The sequence below is a fragment of the Pteronotus mesoamericanus genome, unplaced genomic scaffold (genome assembly GCF_021234165.1).
Source record: "Pteronotus mesoamericanus isolate MK-2021 breed Mesoamerican mustached bat unplaced genomic scaffold, CSHL_Meso_final contig_169, whole genome shotgun sequence".
NCBI classification, from domain to species: domain Eukaryota; kingdom Metazoa; phylum Chordata; class Mammalia; order Chiroptera; family Mormoopidae; genus Pteronotus; species Pteronotus mesoamericanus.
In genome coordinates this window covers 6,607,078-6,634,220 of record NW_026555068.1, presented here as the reverse complement: position 1 = coordinate 6,634,220, position 27,143 = coordinate 6,607,078, and the positions used below count along the sequence as shown (strand labels likewise).

Sequence of the window (27,143 nt, the reverse complement as noted above, 5' to 3'; positions counted from 1 at the left end):
TAGAATAAAATGTGGGAGACAATCTTTTGACCCCGTGGTAGGCAAAAATTTCTTAGACATGGCCAATAAGAATGAGGTTTAAAAAATGATAAATTGTACTTCATCAAATTTAGAAACTTTTCCTCTTATACTGTTAAGAAAAATAAAATGGCAATCTCCAGAAAGGGAGACAATATTTACGATGCATGTATATTCAGATGCATATGAATATATGTAAAAATATTCAAGAGCCACTTAAAAAATACAAAAAGACACTTAAGTATTGTGGTTTCTGGTCTGACATGTGAGTAGTTAAGAAGTCACCATTAAGTCTTTACAACAAAAGCTTAACAAATTGAGGAAGCAACAACACTTCTTAGATCCATCAGAGAGATGAGGTATTAGAGCAAATCACTGCCCCACCCCCTTACATGGAAGGACAGATAAGCAAGTAACAGAATCACAGTTTACTGGAGTAGCAGCCCACAAACTGAACCCTTTTGGGAATTGGGAAAACCTGAACTATAGTTGATGAATTGCTGGAGGCTCAGTGTGGACAACTCTGATAGTTAAAAATTCCAGGGGGACCCATTCATAGGGAGGCTTGCCCACACTTTTGTGAGTTTTACCTCTAGGAGCTCAAACTGGTTGTCACAATGAATATTGGAGAAAAATATTCTCATGCTTTGTAAAGAAGATAGGGTAAAAGGAACCATTTTGGAATAGAAGGTTCTATTTTTCTTAAGAAGATTTGCTTTCACAAAGTGTATTGTAAAAAATAAGAGGATAACCACATATTTGATTAAAAGTCACAGTATTTTCAAAAGCTACCAAAAGAATATTTAAAGTTTGAATACATGAGTCAATATATGAGACTTTTTTTTTTTTTTTGCAGTTACCACTATTTCTTTTTCTTTTTCCACTCTCCATGGCTCAGCTTTATTCACTTTTTTAATTGTATTTTTCTATTACTATTTAACCACTTTATAACTCCCTGCTACTTTATTGAATTCATTTATCAGTTCTAGTAGTTTTGAACCTTTGGGATTCTCTATGTACAGTATCATGCTATCTGCAAATAAAGACAGTTTTACTTCTTCCTTTCCAATTTGGATGCCTTTTATTTCTTCTTCTTGTTTGATTGCTGTGGCTAGAACTCCTGGTACTATGCTGATTAAGAGAGGTGAAAGAAGGCATCCTTATCTTGTTCTTGATCTTAACGGGAACACTTGTAGTTTTTTCCTAGTGAGTATGATGGTGATTGCCATATATGGCCTTTATTATGTTTAGGTATGTTTCCTCTAATCCCACTTTGCTGCGAGTTTTTATCATAAATAGGTGCTGGATTTTACCAAATGCTTTTTCTGCATCTATTGATATCATCATGATTTTTATCCTTCATTTTGTTTATGTGGTGAGTCACATTTATTGATTTGCAAATGATGTACCAACCTCGCATTCCTGGAATAAATCCCACCTGAACATGGTGTATGATCTTTTTATGTTTTGCTGTATTTGATTTACTAATATTTTGTTGAGGATTTTAGTATCTATGTTCGTCAGGGATACTGGCCTACAGTTTTCTGTTTTTGTAGTGTATTCATCTGGTTTTGGAATTAGTATAATGCTGGCCTTGTAAAATGAGTTTGGGAGCCTTTCCTCCTCTTGAATTTTTTGAAATAGTTTGAGAAGGAGAGGTTATTTCTCCCTGGAATGTTTGGTAAAATTGACCTGTGAAGCTATCTGATCCAGGGCTTTTGTTTGTTGGAAATTTTTTGATTACTGCTTCAGTTTCACTAGGTGTAATTTGTCTATTCAGATTCTCCTGATTTAGTTTTGGATGATTGTATGTTTCTAGGAATTTATCCATTTTATCCCGGTTGTCCAGTTTGTTGGCATATAGTTGTTCATAATGTTTTCCTACAGTCCTTTATATTTCTTTGGTGTCAGTTGTTATTTCTCCTCTTTCATTTTTGATTTTATTTATTTGGGTCCTCTCTCTATTTTTCTTGATGAATCTGGTTAAAGGTTTGTAAGTCTTCTTTATCTTTTCAAAGAACCAGCTCCTGGATTCACTGATTTTTTTGTATCTTTTTTTAGTTTTTATTTCATTAATTTCTGCTCTGATCTTTATTATCTCTCCCTTCCACTGACTTTGGGCTTTCTTTGCTGTTCATCTTAATGTTCCTTTAAGTGTAAAGTTACATTGTTTATTTGAGCTTTTTCTTATTTTCTGAGATAGGCTGTAATGCTATGAAGTCCCCTCTTAGGATTGCTTCCCCTATGTCCCACAGATTTTGGGTTGTTGTATTCTTATTTTCATTTGTTTCAAGGTGTCTTTTGATTTCTTCCTTGATCTTGTTGGTGACCTATTCATTGTTTAATAACATTATTTAGCTTCCATGCCTTTGTGTATTTTTCAGTGTTCTTGTGATTGATTTCTAGTTTCATAGCATTGTGGTCATAGAAAATGCTTTATATGATTTTAGTGTTCTTAAATTTATTGAAACTTGTTTTGTGCCCTAACATGTGGTTTATCCTAGAAAAAGTTCCATGTGCACTTGAGAAGTGTGTATATTCTGCTGTATTGGGGTGAAATGCTCTCAACATATAAATTAAACCCATTTGCTCTAGGGTGTAGTTTAATTCCACTGTCTCCGTGTTGATTGTCTGTCTGGAAGATCCGTCTTCTGAAGTCAGTGGGGTATGGCTACCCTACTATGACTGTATTCTGTTGATCTCATGGTTTATGTCCCTCAAGATTTGCTTCACCTATTTAGGTGTTCCTATGCTGCATGTGTAAATGTTCACTCTGGTTTTATTCTGTTGTTGGATTGTTCCCTTTATCATTATAGAGTATCCTTCTTTGTCTCTTACTATAGCCTTGGTTTTAAAGTCTATTTTGTTGGATTTAAGGGTTGCTTCCCCAGCTTTTTGTTCCTTTCCATTTGGATGAGATACCTTTTTCCATCCCTTTACTTTTAGTCTGTGTGTATCTTTTGATCTGAGGTGGGTTTTTTGGAGATTGCATATATATGGGTCTTGTTTTCTTGTCCATTCAACTACCCTGTGTCTTTGGTTGAAGCATTTGAGCCATTTACATTTAAGGTGGTTATTGATAGATATGTATTTATTGCCATTTTATTTTTAAACCATTTTCCTCTGTTTGTTCTTTCTCTCTTTTTTTCTTCTTCTTCTTAAAGCAAGCCCTTTAACATTTGTTGCAGTACTGGTTTGGTGTTAACGATCTCCTTTAACTTTTTCTTGTCTGGGGAACTCTTTATTTCTCCTTCAATTTTAAATGATAGCCTTGCTGGGTAAAATAACCTTGGCTGTAGGTCCTTGCTTTTCATCACCTGGGATACTTCAATCCCTTCTGGCTTCAAATGTTTTGTTGAGAAATCAGATGACAGTCTAATTGGAGTTTCCTTGTAGGTAACAATCTCTCCTTGTCTTTAAGCCTTGTCATTTTAATTATTATGTTTCTTAGTATAGGCCTGTTGGGATCCACCTTGTTTGGAACTCTGTACTTCCTGGACTTGTGTGTCTTTTTTCCACCAGACTAGGGAGTTTTTAGTTATTATTCCTTTAAATAGGTTCTTGATCCCTTGCTCGCTTCCTTTTCTGGTAGTCCCATGATACAGATGCTGTTATGCTTCATGTTGTCCCAAAGGTTTCTTAATCTCTCCTCATTCTTTTTAATTGTTTTCCCTTTTTGCTGCTCTGCCTGTGTATTTTTTTCTACCTTGTCTTCCAAATCACTGATTTGATCCTTTGCTTCATATAACCTACTGTTTATTCCTTCCAGTGTATTACTTATTTCAGATAATGCATTCTTTATTTATATCTGGCCCTTTTTATTGTTTTTATGTCTTTTTTCATGCTTCTGGGTACTCATATCATTACTCTAAACTTCTGTCTGATAAATTGTTTGCCTCCCTTTCATCTAGTTCTTCTTCTGGAGGATTCTCTCGTTATTTCATTTGGGACCTGTTTCTTTGTCTTCCTATTTTGGCCACCTCTTTGTGTTTGTTTCTATGTATTAGATAGGTGAGCAAAGTCTCTGGTGCAAAGCTACATCAGACACTGCCTGTGACTGACCCTGGGCAACCTATTTGGAGTTGTCAGCAATCCACAGCTTGTGGCTCCCTCTGTTGGGCCTGCTTGTGTGCCAAAAGAACCAGGCTATGGACCATGGCTGACTTTTTCCCACACCCAGTCCCAGGAGTAGATCAGCTGAAGCCTTAGAGCTCCCAGAGATCCACCTCAATTGTTAAATTTAGTCATACAGATTAACCTCCAGAAGCACTTCTTGGTGACCTGGCATAAATTCTACAGGGTTGAGCAGAGTAATTCCCGTGGGCAGGGCTACTGCTCCCCCTCAGGCTGATGCCCCTTGGAGGGGGTTGTTCTTGTGAATGATGGCTTCTGCCATAAGGGAAATGACTCAACATAGGCATCCTGGCAGCTGTTCTTTCAGTTCTCTCTCCAGAGCCACTAGCCCCAGACTCTCCTGACGCATCTCTAGTCCACTCTGCCCTCCTTCTGCTGGAGCCCAGGATAAGTGGCTGCAAACAAAATTTTGTGCATTGGCTCTTTAAGGGGCTCTCTATATCTCCAGCTGTCTCTCCCTGGTTGACAGAAACCCTGGTGCTTTTCACAACTGGATATTCTTAGGCTCCTTTCCTGGCTCTGGTGCTGCAGGTTGGGTAGCCCAGCTTGGAGTTTACACTTCACACTTCTTGGGGGAATCCCCAGCCACTGGAATGTACTGCCAGAACTTCAGCTGCTGCCCATGGGAGCCCAGCTAGCTGTCTCACGCCTCCTCTGCACTCCCTACCAGTCTTGTTTTGGTGGTGTGTTTTTTTTTATGTCCTTGGTTATAAGGCTTCTCTCTAGTTAGAGTTCAGTTGGGTATTCAGGATGAGTTTTCTTCAATTTAGACGTAATTCCAGTTTGGTCCTGGGAGGAGGTTAGTGTAGTTTCCACTTATTCCTCCACCATCTTGGATCTCATAAATAACTTTTTAAAAGTATAGTACTGCATATGGTCAAGCTATTCATTGGAAATAGCAATAAGAAATTACCAAAAACAACAAATACATCACCTAGAAAGAAACATCTGATACTGATAGACTACATAATTTGGGGCAAACTTGCTCCTGAGGACTAGAAAAGCTGGACTGAAGATACTGAATCTTACAAAATACAAGTATCTATAGGGCAGCATCCCAGTGAAATCTGAGGTCTGAATGGATGATCCTGGCCTCTGGGACCACTTTTTTTTTTAAGGTTGGTTTTGGAGATTTTGCCATTCTAGAGAAGAGAAGAATGTTGCTTTTGATAACTTCACATCAAAGAAGTTCTGTATGTGAACAGATTTGGATTATACAATCAATTATAAAAGCAAGAGTATAAGAAAAATTTTGAAGAGAATGGTAGGTAGCAAGGTATTTGGTAAGTATTTCCTCTAAGGTTTGGCCTCACAGTAGTATGCTAATATTGTTCTGAGTATATGGAATGTAGTGAAACAACACACTTTTACAAACTAGTGAATAAGATACTGATATCTATAAATGTCATATAAAGAATGGGATTACTAAAACTGGGAATTTAAGAAAAGCTTCAGAATTTATAAAGAAATTCTGAGTTGTAGTTTTATTTGATAGTAGCTAATCATATGTGATTCAGTAACAGCATTTATTTACAGACTTGTACACATAAATCCTGCTGTGATGCTACATCCTGTCGATTGAAACGTAAGAAACAGTGTGGTTCTGGGGAATGCTGCACAAAAGATTGCAAGGTAAGAGGCCATCTGTGTTTCATATAGCTCAGAATTAATCTGGTGAGATTTTTGTTTAAATAAGATGGAAAACGTATTTCGCCCTTCTCATTGTGTTATATCTAGGTGGCATTGGACCCGCTCTCCCACTTCAGTCCATTGAGCCATCTATCTTTGACAGAACTCTCATGGACATAATACCCAATGCTTCCCTCCTGACTTGACCTCATTACAAATCTTTCTTGTAACCACTGAGATTTCTCAATGATGGACATACACCTGGAGCAACCCTCTTAAGGTCTTATTTTCTAATACCCTACCTTACCCATGTAAAGTCAGAAAGTTAGGTTTGCTCCTTTTGTTGGCTAAATTTTCTTCATTATCTTCTGGTAAAGTCCTCTGTTCCTTTGTAATTCATTCAGTTTTTGTTGCAATCATTCAATACCTGTTTAAATACCTGTTTAAATGTTTGAAAGCATTTAAAGAATTCCTGAGTGATTGTCCCATGTCCAGTACTATTCACTGCAATCCTAGGAAGGAAAGAAGGAAGAAAGGGAAAGAGGGGAAGGAAGGAAGGAAAGAAGGAAGGAAGGAAGGGAAGGAGGAAGGGAAAGAGGGAGGGAGGGAAGGAAGGAAGCAAGCAAGGAAGGAAAGAAGGAAGGGCTCTTGAACAAGGTTAAAGGCAAATGTCTGTAGATTGCAGAAAGAGTATCCTTTTATCTTTTAAAAAATTTCCCCCAGCTTTTCTGAGATATAATTGACATGTAATGCTATGTTTATACATATAATGTTTTTGTATAAGTATATATTGCAAAATAATTACCACATAAAATCAGTGAACACATCTACCACTTAATATAGTGAGAAGACTTAAGATTTACTATCTTAGCAACTTTCAAATATATAATACATTAATGTTAACTATAGGCACTATGCTGTAAATTAGACCCCCAGACTTATTCATTTTGTAGTTGAAAATTTGTACATTTGACCAACATCTTCCTATTTTCCCCACCTTGCTGCTGCATCTGGCAACTATCATTCTGGTTTTTTTTTTTTTTTTTTTTGTGAGTTTGGGTGTTTTTTAAAAAAATATATATTCCACATACGAGCCCTGGCTGGGTGGCTCAGTGGAACAAGTGCTGACCTGAGAACCAAAAGGTCGCAGGTTCGATTCCCAGTCAGGGCATATGCCTGGGTTGTGGGCCAGGTCCCCGGTAGGGGGCACGCAGGAGGCAACCACACATTGATGTTTCCCTTCCCCCCTCCCATCTCCTCTCTAAAAATAAATAAATAAAATTAAAAAAAATTATATTCCACATATGAGATCATAAAGTATTTGTCTTTCTCTTGTTTGGCTTATTTCATTTAGAATAATACTCTCAGGTTTTATCTGTGTTGTCATAAATGGCATATTTTCCTTCTTTTCATGAGTGAATGTTATTCCACAGTGTATATATATTACATTTTAGAAATACATTCATGCACTGATGAAAATTTAAGTTGTTCCCATGTCTTCTCTCTTCTGTGTTATGCTGCAGTGAACCTGGAGGTACACATGTCCCATGAAAATTTTATATCCTTCAGATACATACTTATAAATGGGATCCCTGGATCAATGTTAGTTCTATTTTTAATTTTTTGAGGTTTCTTTGGTAGTATGGATATGCAATAATATTAATTCTTATCCATGAACACAGAATATCTTTTCATTTACTTGTATCTTTCAATTTTTTTCATCAATGTCTTATAGTTTTTCATGGACACATCTTTTACCTTCATGGTTAAGCTTATTCCTAAGTATTTTATTCTTTCTGATACTATCATAAATGGGATTTTAAAAAGTTCTTCTTCATACATTTTGTTGTAAATGTATAGAAATGCAGATATTTTTATAGTCTGATTTTATATCCTGTGGCTTTACTGAATTTTTTCTCAGTTCTTTTTTTGTGTGGCTTCTTTAGGATATTCTATATATATGATTATGTCATCTGCTGACACAATTTTTTTCTTCATGTCAGCTGAGGTTCTATAGATTGATCAGGTCGCCTGTCAGAAGATCAGCTGAAAATCTGTGTTGGGGGCAGAAGCAAGTGGGCTTGGCTTCCCCTACTCGGCTGCCGTCTTCTAGCCTCCTCGATTTTTCTGTGTTAGCAGAACTGTAATCTTCAAACAGAGATGTGTTGAATTCTTACCCTCCAGGTTGAATGCCTTTAATTTTTTTCTTGCCTAATTGCTCTGACTAGGACTTTAGTATTAAGTTCAATTGATGTGGTATAAGAGGGCACCCTTGTCATGTTAGCTATGGATTTGTCATATGCATGCTTTATTATGTTGAGGTGCATCCCTTCTATGTAAAAATGACTGATAAATTATCATGAAAATATGCCGAATTTTGTCACATGCTTTTTCTGCATCTATTGAGGTGATCATGTGTTTATCCTTCAGTATACTAAAATGGTGTATAACATTTATTGATTTGCATATGTTCAAGCATCTTTGCGTTCTAAGGATAAAATCTCACTTTATCATGGTTCATGATCCTATTACGGTGCAGTTGAATTTGGTTTGCTAGTATTTTGCTGAGAATTTTTGCATCTGTGTTCATCAGGCTTGTTCATCAGGTCAAGCTACTACAATGGTGTATAGTTCTATTTTGTTGTAATGTTCTGTCTGACTTTGGTATCATGGTAAATCTTACCTTTTAAAATGCATTTGGAAGTGTTTCTTTTTCTTCAATTTTTTTTGAAGAAATTGAGAAGGATTTGCATTAATTATTTCTTAAATGTTAGAATTCACGTGACAACCCATCTAATCATGGACTTTTCTTTGTTGCAAGGTTTTCGATAACTGATTCAGTTTCCTTAATCATTACTGGTTTATTCTGACTTTCTCTTTTCTTTATGATTTCATCTTGTTAGTTTGTTTCTAGGAATTTGTGTGTCTTCTAGATTATGCAATTTATTAACATATGCTTGTTGTCTCATGATATTTTGTATTTCTATGGTATCTGTTATAATGTCACCCTTTTATTTATAACTTATATCTTTTCTATTTTTTCTTAGTTAGCCCAGCTAAAGGTCTGTCAATTTTATCTTTCCATGGATGTTTTTACTTTCATGGATTTTTTTTATCATTTTTATCATCTCTATTTAATTTATTACTGTTTTGGTTCTTTGGTGACTATCTCTTCAATTATAATTATATATTCTCTGTATATTTAGGTATTCTGATGTTCAGTGCACATATATTTATAATGTTATATTCCCTTGATGAATTAACCCCTTTATTATTAATAATCTTCTTTGCTCATGTGACAGTTTTTGACCTAACATCTATTTTATCTGATGTAAATGTAGCCCTCCCTGCTCTTTCTGATTGCCAATTGCTTTCCTACATCCCTTCATTTTTAGTGTGTGTGTTTCTTGAAAGCTTAAGTGAGTATCTTACAGGTAGCATATAGTTAGATTTTTACCTTTTTAAAATTTATTTATTTTTACTGTTGAAATACACTCGCTCCATTTTCCTGCCACCACTTTCCCTTTTTTGCTTTTGCCATATTGGTCTTTTCTCTTTTTTGTAATATTTTTTTCTCATTTTTCTCTCTTATTGTCTGTTGTGGTTTGTTTATTTTTTTTATGGTGATATGCTTTGATTCATTGGTCTTTATCTTTTTTGTATCAACTACCTGTATTTTCTTTATAATTACTACCCAGACTACACTAAACACTTTAGAGTTATAATAGTCTGTTTTAAGCTGATAACTTTGATCTCATACAAAAACTTGGCACCTTTACTTCTCCCCAAAATTTTATGCTATTCATATATTTTAATATGGTTTTATATTGTGTATCCATGAACAAATTATTACAGCTCTAGCTATTTTAATTTTTAAAACTCAATCCAATTTTATTTTTACTTTTTTACTAAATGAGCAAAATATTTGAACAGGCAGTTCATATATTAAAATAGACAATAAATATTAACAAGACATTGAACATCATGTACAGGCATCATTTGAGCAAGAATTCAAACCACTGTAGTGTAGATATCACTACAGCCCCACCAAAATGGCTAAAACTGAAAGGGCTGACAATATCAAGTGACAGAGAGGATGTGACACAGCTGAAACTTGCATAGATTGTTAGTGGGATATAAGTGGGGCAAAAACTTTGAAAAACTGACTCTCCACGAAATTTCATTGTAAACATATCGGTACTCTGTGATTCAGCATTTCCATTTGTAAGTGTGAACACAACAAAAATGAGTCTCTATGTACAAGAATGTTCGCAGACATAGCTTGATTCGGAAAGCCCTGGAATGGGAAACTCCAAATGTCTATCAAAAGAAAAATGGGTAAATAAATAAATAAATAATGGGATATGGAAGAACAGAATATTACATGTTCTATGATGTATTTATTTATTTTTTCCTTTTAATTTTTGTTTTTTGTTCAAATAAATTTGTCACCATATTTTTTGATCCAATCATCTACTGATGGGCATTTAGGTTGCTTCTAACACTTGGCTATTGTAAATGGTGCTGCTATGAACATTGGGGTGCATAGGTTCTTTGAAACTGGTGTTTTGGGGTTCTTAGGGAATAGTTCCAACAAGGGAATTACTTGGTCAAAAGGCAGTTCCATTTTTAGCTTTTTAAGGAAATTCCACACTGTTTTCCACAATGGCTGCATTCCCACCAACAGTGTACTAGGGTTCCCTTTTCTATACAGCTTCGCCAGCACCTGTTTGTTGATCTCTTTATGATGGCCATTCTGACCAGTGTGAAGTGGTATCTCATTGTGGTTTTAATGTGCATTTCTCTGATGGTTAGTGATGCTGAGCATCCTTTCAAGTGTCTCTGGGCCCTCTGTATCTCTTCCTTGGAAAAGTGTCTGTCCAGGTCCTTTGCCCATTTTTTAATAGGATTGTTTGTCTTCTTGGAGTGGAATTGTGTGAGTTCTTTATATATCTTGGAGATCAAACCTCTATCTGATGTATCATTGGCAACTATATATTTCCCATACGGTTGGCTCCCTTTTCATTTTGCTGATGCTTTCTTTAGCCATGCAGAAGCTTCTTATTTTGATGAGGTCCCACTTGTTTATTCTTTCCTTTATGTCCCTTGCTTTAGGGTATATTGGTGAAAACATTGCTGCATGGGGTTTTTGAGCTTCCTGTTTATGTTCTCCTCTAGGACTTTTATGGTGTCGCGACTTATATTTAAGTCCTTTATCCATCTTGAGTTTATTTTTGTGTATGGTGTCAGTTGGTGATCGAATTTAAGTTTTTTTCATGTAGCTGTCCAGCTCACCCAACACCATTTGTTGAAGAGGCTGTTTTTACTCCACTTTATGCTTCTGCCCCCTTTGGCAAATATTAATTGACCATAGAGACATGGGTTTATTTCTGGGTTTTTATTCTGTTCTACTGATCTATGGGTCTGTTCTTGTGCCAGTACCAGACTGTTTTGATTACAGTGGCCTTGTAATATAGCTTGATGTCCGGTATTGTGATCTCTCCTACTTTGTTTTTCTTTCTCAGAATTGCTGTGGCTATTTGGGGTCATTTATGGTTCCATATAAATTTTTGAAATATCTGTTCTATGTCTGTGAAATACGTCATTGGTATTTTAATAGGGGTTGTGTTGAATGTATAAGGCATTGGCCTCCTATTTATCTATTTAATATGAAGGTCAAGGTCAGGCAACAATAACCTCTGGCCATAGAAAAGGAATAGGAGCTACATTTTGCATGGGCTGTTTGCACGGACTGGAAGGAGGCAAAAAGGAACCTTCCAGGGTGCTAATAACTTTCTTCATCTGGGTAGTCAGTATATACATGTTTAAAAATTTATTAAGATGTACACTTAAGACTTTTGTGCAATATTGTTTGTAAGTTATATGTTAGTTTTTATTTATTTATTTTTTGCGCTTTTTATTGTGATTTTACTTTTTTTTTATTGTTGTTCAATTCCAGTTGTCCCCATTTTTCCCCATTACTCTCCCCTGCCCTACCCACCCCCACCTCCCACATTCAATCCTCCCCTCCCGTTGTCTTTGTCCGTTGGTCCTTTATACGTGTTCCTTGATGACCCTTCCCCTTCTTTCCCCCATTACCTCCCTCCCCCTTCCCCTCTGGTAACTGTCAGTTTGTTCTTCATTTCCATGTCTCTGGTTCTATTTTGCTCTCTTTTTGGCTTGTTGATTAGGTTCCACTTATAGGTGGTATTAACTGGAGAGTATTGTGCTCAGTGAAATAAACCAGGCGGTGAAAGACAAATATCATTTAGTTATTTTTAATACTTTTGCTGTTTAACTTTTATATTAGAGTTAAGATGATTTCCATACTAGCACTTTACAGTATTACAGTACTCTGAGTTTCACTATACTTACCATTACCAGTGATTTTTATACTTTCATGTTGATAATCAGCATATTTTAATTTTGATTTGAAGAACCCTTATTAGCATTTTTAAAAGACAGGTCTAGTGGCAATGAACTCCTTCAACTTTTGTTTTTCTGGGGAAATCTTATCTCTTCTTCATTTCTGAAGGACATCTTTACTGATTACAGTATTTTTGGTTGGAAAGTGATTTTTCTTTTGGCACTTAGAAAATGTCATCTCACTCTCTCTCGGCCAGCAAAGTTTTTGCTGAGTGATCTACTTATAGTCTCATATGGGATCCCTTTTTTGCAATAATCAATTTTACTGCTTTCAAAATGTTCTCATTGTGGTTGACATTTGACAGTTTATTTGTAATGTGTCTTTTGAAGACCTCCCTATGTTCGATCTATTTAGAGTTCTTTTGGCTTTACATGCATTTCCCTTACCAGATTTGGGAAATTTTCTGTCATTGTTTCTTTAAATAAGCTTCTGCTCCTTTTTCTTCCTCTGCTCCTTCTAGGACTCCAATAATGCCTATATTGTTTCCTTTGATGGTGTCTCACAGGTACTGTCAGTTTTCTTTATTTTTTTGGTTCTCTGAATGGATAATTTCAAATGACTGTTTTCAAGTCCATTGTTTCTTATGCTTGATCAACTGCACTTTTGACACTCTTTATATGGAATTTTTCAGTTTAGCCATTTGTTATTCAGGTACAGAATTTCTGTTTGGTTCTTTTGAAAAGCTGTTTTTCTTTGTTAAATTTCTCATTTTATTCATGTATTGTATTCCTGATTTTTATATATTTGTCTATCTGTTCTCTCTTATATCCTACTGAGTTTAAAATGATTCAGAAGATTAAAATGATTAAGAAGCCGGTCATCAAGTCTGCCCAGATGGTTTTGGGGGTCTATCAGATCTTTTCAATGTGTATATTTACTCTACTTATCTTATTCCATCATTGTGGAGAAATTAGGATTGTGTGCTTTCTCTCAATCTCTCAAATCCAGTCTAGATGCAGAGAGCCTTCCATTGCTTTCTCTAAGGCAGTGCCCTGAATTGTTCAAGGTTGTCTAACTTCTCCTCATTCAGGAGAGTCAAACCAGCCGCTGATATCCATGTGCTGAGTGCAGGATTATGTACACTATTGATGGCCGATGTGCACCCACTGGCTGGGGAGAGCGGGTGCCAGCTCTAGAGCATGGGCTTGGAGTGCTAGAGGTGTCTTTTGGCTACTTGTGGATGTCCTCATTTGAAGGGATCCTACTGGTTCATGACTGGGGCTCTTGGTGGAGTCCTGAGAAAGTTAATAAGATATAGGGTTGTTTGTTGTAATCTACCTACTGGTTGCTATGAGACCGCGTTCCTTTTCCCTATTCCTAGGTGTTCCCAAGTGTCCACCTGTACCAATTTCCTGAGTGTTCTGGGTGGGGAAGGACAATAATGGCCCTCTTGGGTAGTGTCTCTAAGACTGGGGAAATTAGCCTCTCATATAACTTCCACTGTCCCTGTCAGAGAAGCCACAAGCCAAGAGGGTTTCTGTTGGGATTCAGCGGTGGCAGCTTGAATGAGGGGTGATGTGGGTAAAGTGAAACTGTTATTCTTACCCTCTATAGTTCTCCAATGTGGGCTCATCATTTGTAACAAGTACACCACTCTGGTAGGAGGGGTTGGTAATGGGGCAAACTTTGCATGTGTGAGACAGGGGTTAAAAGGGAAATCTCTGTACTTTCCCCTCATATTTTCTGTGATACTTCAACTGCTGTAGAAAGTGGTCTTTATAGCAAATGAAATTAAAATAACATTAAAATTGCCATTTATGCTTATTTACAAAAGGAAACATATTCTCAAGAAACAAGTGGTAACACTTTTTCATTGTATTTATGTGTATTTTCCTTTATCAACAATTTTGATTGCTGGTTTTGATTTGATTGTTCACCCCATATGTGTTGTATTTTGTCTTCATATCCATCACTTGAAAAATTTGGGTAGCAAATGCATGTTGAAAACATGAGAAAAAGTATATAGAAAACTTATTCTGGGGGAGGGGATATGTGTGAACTTTATATAAGCCGGGCCCCTTGGATCTCGGAAAGCTCGCACAGATTTGATTTAGTTTGCATGGGTTAATGATAATAGCCTTGAGAAATGGGGCTTGAATTGAAGAAGGATTTGCTGTGATGAAAGCTCCACATTTCTTGGCAAAAGCAGGCATACTGAAAGGGAGCCCCGGAAGCTATCAGCTAAAAAGAGTAAGCACTGAAGAGATCAGCGATATGGGATTAGAGAAGTTACTTTATTTACCGTTGTTAGCAATGTGGTATGTGAAATGAACTTCCTGTTTCCTTAACTTTTCTTCTTTTAAAATCTACAAACTTTTTTCTAAATGATTATAGTGTGTATTTTCTGTTTTGTAAATGGTTGCTAGTATCTGCTCTAAGGATGGTACATGAAGAAACCAAGGGCTGCATATCGGAGCATAGCCATAACTGGGTTGCAAGTAATTTTTATATTCCTTAGCTCTATTGTCTTTCTTTCGTTTTAATAATTATGGAGGTCTGACTACCTTTGACTTTATCACATCTCTCAGAAGTATTATCCACTCATTTATGCACATTAAGTTCAATCACTTCAGTTTTTAGGCAATGTTTCAGTAGTTAAGGGGAAGAATTTCTTCATTCATCTTAGCAACTTAGAAAAATTGGATAACAATGCAAAGCCTGAAGAGAAAGAAAACTTGAGTATCATTGATATGTAATCTTATTTTTCTTTTCCCTTCTAGCTAAAACCACTTGGTACACTTTGTAGGAAATCAGTTGATGAATGTGATTTTACTGACTATTGCAATGGACTTGATTCACACTGTGTGCCTGACACTTTTGTACAAGATGGACACTCTTGTAATTCAGGTGAAGCCCACTGTTATAAAGGAAGATGTCGGACATTCGATAAACAGTGTAGAAACTTAATTGGAGGAGGTAATGGTCATATTTTCTTCCTAGTTCCTAAATTATGCAAGCTCTGTTATTCAGTTCTCCCAAACAAAAATGTAGATGTAATTTCTTAATGAGTTAAGTCTTGCCTACCGTATATTATTATTAAAGGAAATAAAAGTTTCTTGATGATGTAAAACAAATGAAAAAACTCCTTGGACTTATATGGAATTCTTATTTGCACATGGAAGAATCCTCCAGTAGAAATGCAGCTTCTCAAAATGTTATATAGAATTTGAAGTGGTGGAGTTCAGTTTAGATTTAAGTGAAAAAAAAGGTTTTTACTAGAATGGAACAGGGCTAATCACTGATCACTGGACTTCAAAGAAGGGTCTGTTCAGTGAGGCTTGCTGAAGAGTGAGGGCTTTGGCCAACTTAGTCCAGTGTGAGAGCTACCCTATAACTGTGTGGGTCAGCAGCTTTATTGAAACACTATACAGTTTCCTGCATGTATGCAGTTTATATATTTTGAGAGAGAGAAATGTTTCTATTCTCAGGCCTCTCTTTAGGCCCTCCTTAGGTCAGAAGAGAAAATTCTAACTCAGATCAACGTGGATGCCAGGAACTTAAGAAGGACATGAGAGGTTTTGGTAGTTATTATAATTTTGTTCTGCTTTTCTTTAGAATCATAGTTGTGCCATCTATAAGACAGTGGCTACATTAGAATAGTATTTAAAACATAATTGAGATAACAACAAATTACTAGTAAAATCAGGAAAAACAAAAAAGTATGTTCCAGATTCAACATTTCCCCATATAAAATCAGGAAAGTAAATCTAAGTGCTGGCCTGATATTTTTAGTGTTAGATAGTGAGATGTGAGCTAGGTGTTCATTTTACCCAGGTAATTTTTCTTATTTACTGTTTCTTTAGCATTAGCGGTGATTATAAAGCCCTCTGTGAGAAACTGTAGGTGAATAAGTACAACAATTGTCTCTAAAAGTAGTACAATTTTCTTTTTGGAGGAAAGTATAACATCTAAAGCCAAGCATCTTGATTTGAATTAATATCTGTCCAATCCAAAAGATCACTTGTGTTAATGCACCTAGGACAAGCCAAGTCTGGGCCTGGCTGTCAGTAAACTTTTGTACTTATTTTTGAGACACAATCCCATTTTTTAAGCTTCCTACAGAGCCTGGAGGCCATAGGCAGCTGTTGAAAATTTGTCCTCAAAAATCACAGTATTTCAATCCAAATTAACTGTAATTCTTTGATTAGGTCATCTATGGAGGCCTGTCATAGACACCAGGTACTAGACATGTCTTGAGGAGAGTTTCATGTAATTCTGAAGTAGGCATGAGCTTTCCAATGTAAAAACCATGTATTATGCTTTATAGGCAACAACCAATAAAAATCTTTTTCCACAGACCTAATACAAATCATTATCCTACCAAATTATTGGCTTCTGGACAAAATATGCTTATCGTGTGATATTAAAAGACAGCTTCTGCCTGAAGCAATATCATTCAAAGTAGAGAAATATATGGTAAAGGACCTTGAATTTAAGCATTAAGTCTTTTAAAAAATTAGATCAGTAGAGATACCTCACATGGACATACACTACCTTTCTCTAAGTTCTTTACCAAATTTCGTTTTTGTAAAAGTCTAGCAGCTACAGCATGTTCCTCAGTGTTATTCCTTCACATAAAGACACTCCCTATTCTAGGTATAACATAAATGTTAACATGTTTCTGTCATTAATTTTGTGCTGATGATTGTTCTCTAGGAAGTAGAAAATCTCATTAGTTGAAGTCACAGGCATTAATAAGGAGCTCTGTCACCAAATAAAGTTGTGTGGCTCCCAAAGGTGTGTGAGTACTAACCCAACAGTTACATCTGGGTTTCTCAACCTCAGAATTATTGATATTTTAGGCCCAGACATTTCTTTGTTGTGGGAGGTGGGGGTGAGAGGGATTGTCCTGTGCATTGCAGAATACGTAGAAGCATTCTTGACCTTTGCTTACCAGATATAATGCCTGCAGACATTTTTGCTTTTTCTAGCTTGGAACTGATACTGGTCTCTAGAGGGTAAGATCAGGGATGCTACTAAATGTCCTACAAGGCAAAGAACATTCCCTGCAACAAAAATTATCTGGCCCCAAATATAAGGGCTTAATAATACATAATACATAATAATTATTAATACATAATAAATATATGTGGTTTTTTTTTAAGAAGGGATATCTAAGCCACCACAATGGTGATGTTACTCACTTTAGCATTTTGTGTAAGGGAGGTCTACTGGTTATGAACTCTTTCTGCTTCTGATTTTAGCTCTCCTTAATTTTTGAAGGGTAGTTTTGCCCTGGATACTGTTCTTTGTTGGCAGTTTTGTTCTTTTCAGCACTTTGAATATATTATCCCACCAATCCCTGGACTCTATGTTTCTGCTGAAAAATCCACTCATAGTGTTATAGGGGATCCCTTGATTGTGGCAACTCACTTTTTTCTCTACTTTTGAAACTCTCTTTTTGTGTTTGAATTTTGGCAATTTGATTATGATGTGTCTTCATGTGGATTTCTTTGGGTTCAATTTATTTGAGTTTCTTTGGTCTTACTGGATCTGGATGTCCATTTCTTCCCTCTAATTTGGGGACTTTTTAGCCATTATTTCTTTGAATATGCTTTCTGGTCCTTCCCCCTTTCTTTTTCCTTCTGGAACTCCCATCATGAATATATCAGTCTCCTTGGTTTTCCCCCATAAGTCTGTTAAGCTTTCTTTACCCTTTTGCATTCTTTTATCTTGTTTGTTCTTACTAAATAAATTTCAATGACTGCTCTGAGAGTTCATTGATCCTTTCTTCTGGTTGACCTAGGCTGTTGTTGAGCTCCTTTAGTGCATTTTTTTTTTTCAGCTTAATTAGTCTATTGTAAGCTGCATGATTTCCGTTTGGTACCAGGAGCTCTAGGAAAAATTGATCAACTCTTTCTTCTACCCCAAGGCGGAAAGTGAGATCTGGGGTTATTCATGCACTCACTGTGTGTTGAGCTGGAGGGGTACCATTGGTGTCTACCAGCTCAAGCTGCCACCCCTAGTTGCTTCCTGGGCAGCTAGTCTGTCCATATCCATCAAAGCTCCAGTAATTGGCAAGGCAGATTCCAGATCTTTGGGCATTAGGCAGCCCCTCTGGAAGTGTGTCGGTCCTGGGCATGCACATAAATCCCTTCCCTCTCCTGGATGAAAATAGGAGGTAGATGGTCTCTTCCTGCTTGAAAGGCACTGTGACAAGATCAGGTCTCCGTCAAGAAGTTGTCCTGAATCTCCCTACTGGCTCTGGTAAGTTTGGTTTTGTGTTTTCCCAGAGTAAAGAATTTCATCTTGTTTAGGTTCATTAGAAAGGGAATTTCTTTATGAATTATTGCTGAATCCATGCATTTGTGAGGGAAGGGGTGACCAGTACTTCCTGCACTATAATGTTGTTGGTGTCTTTCTCCCTCTAGAATATCTTCCCCCACCCCTACATTATTGAGATGTAATTGACATATGACATTATGTAAATTTAAGGGTTACAACATGTTTACTTGATACATTTACACATTGCTAAATGATTACCACCATAGGATTAGCTAACACTTTCATCCTGTTATGTACTTGCCACTTTTTTTTTGTAGTGAGAAATCTTATTTTTCTCTGTTAGCAATTTTCAAGTATATAATACAGTTTTATTAACTATAACCACTATGCTGTACGTTAGATCCTTAAAACTTGTAAATACTGTTACTGGAACTTTTTACCCTTTGGCCATATCTCTCTATTTCCACTACCCAATGCCCCTAATAATCACTATGCTATTCTTTGTTTCTCTGTGTCTGTTTTTTTTTTTTTTTTGATTCCACATATAAGTGATATTATGGGATATGTCTTTCTCCGTCTGACTTATTTCACTTAGCATAATGTCTTCAAGATTCATCCATGTTGTGTCTAATGGCAGGAATTCATTCTCTTCATGATCGAATTCTATTCCATTGTATATACACATACATACACACATTTTCTTTTACATTAAGCTGTTTATGGACCCTTATGTTGTTTACATATCTTGGATATCATGAATCAGGCTGCAATGAATATGGGAATGCAGTTGTTTCTTTGAGATCCTGATTTCAATTCCTTTGAACATATACCCAGAAGTGGGATTGCTGGATGTCATTAGTCCTACTTTCAAGTTTTTGAGGAACCTCCATACTGTTTTCCACAGTAGCTGCCCCAACTTCCTTTCCCATCAGCAGTGCTACTTGGCTTCATAGCTTCAGCCTGGGCATCCTAGAGTAGGTGTCCAATGGGCTGCAACCACTTTCCATTTTACACCAGAAGGTGTGTTTATCACACCCTCTGCCCCCTTTCCAGGGCCTGTTTTATTATATTTTGCTATTCCTAAGCTCCATTAGCCATTCCAGTGACAGGTGGCACTTTGAGTATTTTTTACATGGAAGCATTTTATGGAATTAGACCTTTTCTCTCCCTGTCTCGTATATATAATCACAGGGAGCTAAAATGATGCTATCTTTTGGTTATATTTGATACTTCAGCTGCTGATAACCCCTAAGTCATACAGCTTAGGAGTAGCTGCTTGTAATATTCTTGAGCATTGAGATCAATGTCACAAAGTGCAGGACACTGGGTTTCCTCACCCACAAACAAACGTAAATACCTGCCTACCTCCATCGTGGCCCTTCCCTGGTAATAAAATGTGATGGGAAAGACTGTGAATTCCAAAATGCAAGGGATTAACAACTAAGGTGAACAAGTATATAAACGTACACAAAATAAATGCCTTCTTTTTCTAGATAGTCTTCTAGCCACATAGGAAAAAAGCAGAAACACCCCCCAAACAAACAAAACCCGTCAGTGATTGGCCTTTATTTGGCCCTACCAGGTGAATAATTCATTCTCTTGATCCCACTACTTTCTCAGACTCTCCTTCAAGACCATTCCCACCCACAGCAGGTCATTGCAGCTCCTGATAGTACCTGAGGTTGGCATTGTTCCTCAACGAACTTTCCCCCTTGGGGTTCAGGGAACTCCATTGACTTAAGTGCTGCAGTAAGAGTGTCAAGTTTCTGTCCTAAAATGGCCCAAACTTCTGATCACTGTCTTTCTTTGTTCATTTGGGTTCGTGGTGACCTCATTTCAAAGCCTGTCAAATGTAGGCAAGAATAGGAAAATGGATACTTACATACTTAAATCTCTAGGCCCCAGGAAAAGGAGCTGATGGAAGTACAGCGACACAGTTTTGGTAGGCAAGGGAAATTCTGGCCAGGAGTAAGTCTGCCAGGGCAGCGGGCCTTGGGTGTCAAGAAGACAGTGTGGAAATATGTGCCATTCTGAGCCTCAAAAGTTGAGCAGAAAAAGCCCACCGTAGAGGACGTTCAGAGTGGTGGCTTCCTGACGTGGCTCCCAAGCCACTTCCAGGAAGTGTAGGTGGATTGGAAAGGCTGTTCAAATGGCATTGTAAGGCAGGGTTTTACACAACAGACAATGACCTGTCCCTATCCAAAATTTAGTGTTTTTTTCATTATGGATTTTGCTTGCAATCAAGTTTGATTTTTTTTAATGCATTAAGATGTTATCTGATTATTATATTTTTGTTCCTCTACCCCGTTAAATTTTCCATCATCCCAGTCTTGGCCCTATATAGAATTTGGGAGAATTGACATGTTTAAATGAGATTTAATCATGACAGTATTTTGATTGGAGTGAATCAAATACAAGGTAATTACTGGGTGAGTTCAAGAGTAGGTCCATTCAAAAGAGAAAAGGCTGATTATGGTGAAATTCTGCTCACAGACCTCTTTTGACTGTTTAGGAGCACCCTGTGCATGTATGGATTATATCTTTTGGGAGAGATGGTGAAAGTCTTAGATAATGTTCTCCAACTATGAAAATATGTGAAATTGCTGAAGGGAGTTCACTTGTCACTTTATAGTGGTGACAAGAAAAGATTGTTCTTATTGCATGTGAATGATCATGATCAACCCAACGCACCTCTAAATCACCAAGTCTAAGTGATGAGGCAGCTATTATATACATTTGAATTATTCATGATTTTAAAATTAGACATAACTAAATATATCAAAGGGCCTACGGAGATAAACAGTGTTGTCCTTCCTAATTTTAAAATTCAACAATTCTTATTTAGTGATTGTTAGGATGCTTGGGAACACAGATGAGGCATATAGTATGGAAGAAGGAGAGTTAAGTGATCTTTGGGCTTCTTCTCAGTATTTCATTATGGATGCTATTTCTCTCCTGTTTTGTGTGGTACCCAGGACAGCTTAGCAGGCTTAAAATGAGGGGATCTCATTTTAGTCTGAGATCTACCCCAAGCTGCTATTTAATGCTAGGTAATTATAAATCTCCCTAGGGATCACATTATGATTTCCAGAGTGAGTCTATTATTTCTTTAATGATAATAGGAATTATGTGTTATAATTTACTTATAGTTTTTCTTTTAGCTTCTAGAGGTGCTCCATTTGCTTGTTTTGAAGAAATGAATTCATTAGGAGACAGATACGGAAACTGCGGTAGAGTCTATTGTGGATTTCCGTATGTATTTAGACAATTCTAATTTGTTTGCGATGTAGGTTATATGCTGTTAGGATCCTAGAATATATTATTATGTACTCACTAAAACAGTATTTGATACCAGGTTTTCTTTGTTTCATGATCTGAGAACATTTTTACCCATTGCCTACAAATAACATGAGCCTATAATGTTACAACAATGACCATGAAAATTGTCTCTGTTTTTTGCTGTGATGAGCTAGATGTTGTGTTAAGTTGTTTATATACAGTTTATATTATAAATATATTTAATACATCAAACATTTGTAGTAAGAGTTAGTCCGTTTTTTACCAATGAAAAAACTGAAGACCAGCAACCATTTACTTAAATAGCAGAAGCTAATACAGGAAAGATTAGGTCCATCAGATTGCAAAAATCATTAATTTTTCCCTTGCCACCTTGCCTCATAAAACAAAAAGAGCCACATCATACATATGTTGGTATGCTCTGAAAACTTTACTGAGAGGAAGTTCTTGAAACATGGATTTAATTTGGTAAAATATGTTTTTACCTTAGCTGTGTCAACAATCTATGTTAATAACAAGATAATTTTTTTATGTCTTATGCTTCTAGTAATATACTGTGTGGAAAATTAGTTTGTGCCTGGCCACATAAAGCATTGGTGTCACGGGCAAATTTATCTGTGGTATACACACATATACGAGAAGAAATGTGCGTATCTACGTATCTAAACACGGACAGGATACTTAAAGAGACACGGACAACATATAGTACACCTGAAGACAGAGATAAAACATTTGTAGAAGATGGCTCTACGTGTGGTCCTGGGATGGTAAGTGTTTTAAATACTGTTTTATGGTTATACTCATTTTGACAGTATGCCAACCAATGCATTTTAAAACAACCTGACTGAGGTATAATTTTTCCATAAAATTTACCTATGGTATAGGTGGACGATTCATTGTTTCTGATTAATTTACGAAGTTGCACAACCGTCACCACATCCAATTTTACAAGCATCACCTCTTCCCTCTCGCCCACTTGCCCAGTTTCAAGCAACAAACCCAGTTTCTTTTATTATTAACATCTAACACTAGCATGATACATTTCTTTTTTATCCTGGTGGAGGCCTCACAGAGTCACCCTCTTATGGGAGAGTGCCACCTATTAATTTTCTAAGTTTAAAAGGAGTTTTTGGACTTTTTAGCCATTTAGATCAGGTCATCAGCAATCACTTTTAAGGCATTAGCAGAGAACAAATCCTATCATAAGTCAATGCCTCGGGTAGAGCATTAGTTGTCTGTCCGAAATGATTACTTTAGCTCCCTATCAAGTCCCTGCTGCTCTGACAGAATGCATTAGCCAAGCTGGGAGGATATCCATCGGAGCAGCTTGCGGAAGCCTTTTCCATTGCCAAAAATGAGGCTTTGCCTCCGACAAGGAAAAAACCTGATAATATTTATTTTTTATTTAATCTTTATTGTACTTTTTCCATTACCATTGAGCCCCCTTATATCTCCCCCACCCCCAGCAATCACCACACTGCTGTCCATGAGTCCTTTGATACATTTGTCATAATCAAAGGACTGATGTTGAGGCATTGTTATTAACTAAATCTAGGACTTCATTCAGATTTCCTTAGCTCTTACTTCATGTCCTTCTCTAGGACTGCACCTAGGGTACCACTTTGCATTTATTGGTTGTGTCTGCTTAGGCTCCTCTTGACAGTGACAGTAGCTGCTGCTTGTGCTGGGCTTGGAGGTGCCCAGGAGAAGCCAAGTTGCAAACCAAGGTTGGTGGCTGCTAGTGCTGGGCCTTGGGCCACTTAGCAAGAGGTACAAGGTATACAGAGGCCAAATGCTGCTGGCTTGCGAAATTTTAGGGAAGTCCAAAGCGTGAGGCAAGGGAGGCCATTGGTATGGAAAAGTCACTGGAAATGGCTTGGGTGGGCCTGCAAGTTGGGTGGGGCAGGGTCTCAGGGAATCACCAGGGTAGGGTGAGCAGTGAGGGCCATGTTCATGGAGATGCAGACAGGGCACCCACCTGCCAGCTCTGTGGGAGGGGCTGGTCTCAGAAAAGGAGCAATGGCCTCTGCTCGCACTTTAGCGAGGCAGTAGGCTGCCTCCCACCTGCCCCCAGCTCTCACTACTATGCCAGACAATTTAGTTTCTCCCCGTATGTCCCTGGTTTTTTTCAAGCTGCTTCACCAGCACTGGAGCTCAGAGGGAGTGAGTCTGAATAATATGGGCTCTTTAACCTGGCAGAGGTTGTGGCTGATCTGGGAGATACAAACAAGCTCTTTTCTTAACTATTGTTACTTGTTGCATACATCCGGTGCATTTGTACGTGACCCAATGTATGATTTGAAAGTTAAGCCATAACGTTCAAGCTAGTAATGACCTTGAGCCTATGCACCCGATATATGTAACAGTATTTAAGGGAAGATTTGATTGGTATCTGTCCGATCAGCTGTGACCTCCACCAGGTAAAGGGAAACCGCCTGGGACTCCAGAAGCCCTCTGTCTCACTCAGCCACAATTCCTGCTTGTTTTCACAGCTAGAAGTTATGGGGTTTTCTCCTCCTGGCACTGCAACCCTGCCTGGGAGGCCGGGGGTGGGGCTGGGGCCTCTTGCTACTTGCGGGGACCTCCACAGTTGAGATACCACTCCCTACATTTATTCACCACATATGGGTGTGGCACCAGCTGGGTCCATGTCTCCACCTCTTACATCCCTAGTGGCAGGACTTCCATTCAGCCAGATTTAGGACAGTTCTGAATAATGGTTGTTCTATAGTTTAAGTGTGATTTTAAATGTGGGTATGGGAGTATCTTAATACCGATGATGTAAGACTTGAACTCCCCACCAGACAGTGCCCCGCACTGACTGCTCACAATTGCCTGGACTCTGCCCCCAGGGATTTTCATGCAATGGTCTCAGGTGGAGCCCAGCATGGGCGTTTAAAAAATGTTCCTCAGGGCGCTAGTCAAGTTATTTTCCCAGAAATTTATCTTTCCAAGAGGACTTCTGGTACTAGACAATAAGAAAATAAAACTTCAACTCCTTATATATGATTGCATTTTTATAATCTGAAGATAAATAACCTATTTTACATTTATTTCAATGTACTCACTATTGCTTTATTATTTGGATTTTTATGCCAATCCTTGGTAATATGAATTCTGGGATGGTCTTCAATTTTTCTTATGTACCAATACGCATGATCTGATTGTTTGAGACTTTACATTTCTCTTCCTTTTGCTTTTAGATATGTGAAAGATTTAGCTGTCGAGAGATTAAATACTTGATTGATTACAGTTTGTGTGAAAGTTCTAGACATTGCAGGCTCCGTGGAGTAAGTTCATTTTAAGCTACATGCTTTGAAAATTCAATAAACAGTCTGAAGATTTATAAAATTATTCAAATTTTTAGTCATTTTTGTACTACTTGGTTTTGCTTACCAGTTTATAATTTATAGCTTTAATATTATTTTCCAAAGAAATCTTGCCAAACCATTTATCAGAGAAGGTAAAGTAGAAGTATTTAAGATGATTCTGGATGTATAAAATGTTAAATATGTGGGGTGGGTGTGCTATAAACAACATATGTTGCCATATCACTGAAATCATCATAAGTTTACAGAGCGAAGGCAGACACTGGTAAACAAAAGTTATTAGAATTTCCTTGGTAGTCTTATTTGTTAATTTAGAGCCTGGGACACTCTGTGAAGCTGGCAAGTGCATGATGATTAATAATGGTGTGTTATTGGTAATTACTGATACTTGGTTTTGGCTGTGGGGAGAGTTGAAAGAATTAAAAAACTGATTTGGCAACAGAAGCTACATGTAATTTTTATTTACTTATTTATTTGTTTTGGAATTTTATTTTATTATTTTTGTTAAAATATCAGTTGCCTGTATGAGCAGTTGATATTTGACAAAGGTGGCTAGATGTACATTTTAAGGTGTAGATAATTTCGTGTGAAAATTTGTTGACATTTCCATTTAAGATAAATCCTCTAGAATGGCTAATTTATCTGGAATAAATTACTTGTTGCATAAGTATAGAATATTCATTGGTCTCTATTGAAAACCATCTTTATACATAAAAATTATTCTGTATTCTGATTATTTCAGGTTTGCAACAATTTCAACCATTGCCATTGTAATAAAGGGTTTGCTCCTCCGAACTGCACGGAACAGAAAGGACAGTTTGGAAGCATTGATGATGGGCACCGATCCGAATCAAGTTAGTGTCTTTAACGGTTTATTAGTGAAAGATAATGCGAAAGAGAATAAAAGGATGGGTTACAAGCTAGATTACCGAACAATGAAAGCCAAAAAGCGCGGTTTTATTTTATATATAAGGTTAAAAAAATTGGACTATATGTTTGTACTCTCCTTTCTATGTCAACATTGACATTGTTTACTAACATAAAGTGTAACCCGTATTAGGCACTTTCAAATGAGAAATTCCAGTGCATATAATTTGACTAGTTAATTTAGATGGTTCACTCTGGATTGCCTCATATATTCCTGGTTTATACCTCATTGTTATATTAGCGCCACTGGAATCTTTCAGGCTGATTTTGATTCCTTTTCCTGAATTATAAGGCTTCCCATTTAATTTTTTTGAAATTTCCTGTTGAGAATTCCTCCTCTCCCACGCTGGAGTTCCTGAGCATTATTCGAAGATTAAGAATAATCTTAGTCTGGATAAGAATGGGAACAGTTTAGGGACAACTCCCTGCTCCAGAATGTATGGGAGCCCATCTAAAATGACCCGGGAGCGGAAGAGGACTGTCCACCCTGACTCCCTTTCCTTTCGGGCAAAGGAATAATGAAACGCCCGGCAGGCTTGCCTGTAGCTCAGATACTAGGCGGTGGCCATGCCTAGGGTGACCAACTTTTTAGAGAGCTAACGCAACGTTGTATCAGACTGTGTATTAGACCAAAATAAAAGCATGATAATTGAACACGTCACATATAATTTTACACGTATATCATTATTTTCTCATAAATATGTGAAAAATAGATACTTATTTGAAATGATATAGTTTTATAATTTTACCTCTACAGTATATCTAGGGTTTTCTAAAATGTGCCTCAAAATTTCTCCAGGCTCTATCTACCATTACCCAGTTCCAAAACCATTTTCACATTTTTAGATAATTGTTACAGCAGCACCCTAATTCTAAGTACCAAACTCTGTATTAGGTTTCTCCAGAGAAACTGGACAAAGGATGTTTGTGTGTGTTTGGAGACGGAGGGGGGAGAGAGAGGAATTGGCTGATGTGATTATGGAGGCTGACAAGTCCCAAGATCTGCAGGGCGAGTTGTCATGCCTGGAGCCGTGGGAGAGCTGACGGTTTATGCACAGTCCAGAGGCTGGCAGGCTCTAGACACAGGAAAAACCAACGTCTCTGCTCAGGTTCCTCAGGCAGAAAGAATCCTCTCTTATTCTCGAGAAGATCAGCGT

At 37.3% G+C, this 27,143-nt stretch overlaps 1 protein-coding gene across 1 annotated transcript in view; it reads left to right on the top strand.

Annotated features, from left to right (window-relative positions):
• Positions 1-27,143, top strand: part of LOC129064649 (disintegrin and metalloproteinase domain-containing protein 5-like) — a 100,721-nt gene that overhangs the window by 56,401 nt on the left and 17,177 nt on the right. The window contains exons 10-15 of the mRNA XM_054565769.1: positions 5,689-5,784; positions 14,929-15,124; positions 21,595-21,685; positions 22,278-22,497; positions 24,934-25,020; positions 25,802-25,913. Coding sequence (XP_054421744.1) covers positions 5,689-5,784; positions 14,929-15,124; positions 21,595-21,685; positions 22,278-22,497; positions 24,934-25,020; positions 25,802-25,913 — 802 coding nt within the window. The remainder of the gene's footprint in view (positions 1-5,688; positions 5,785-14,928; positions 15,125-21,594; positions 21,686-22,277; positions 22,498-24,933; positions 25,021-25,801; positions 25,914-27,143) is intronic.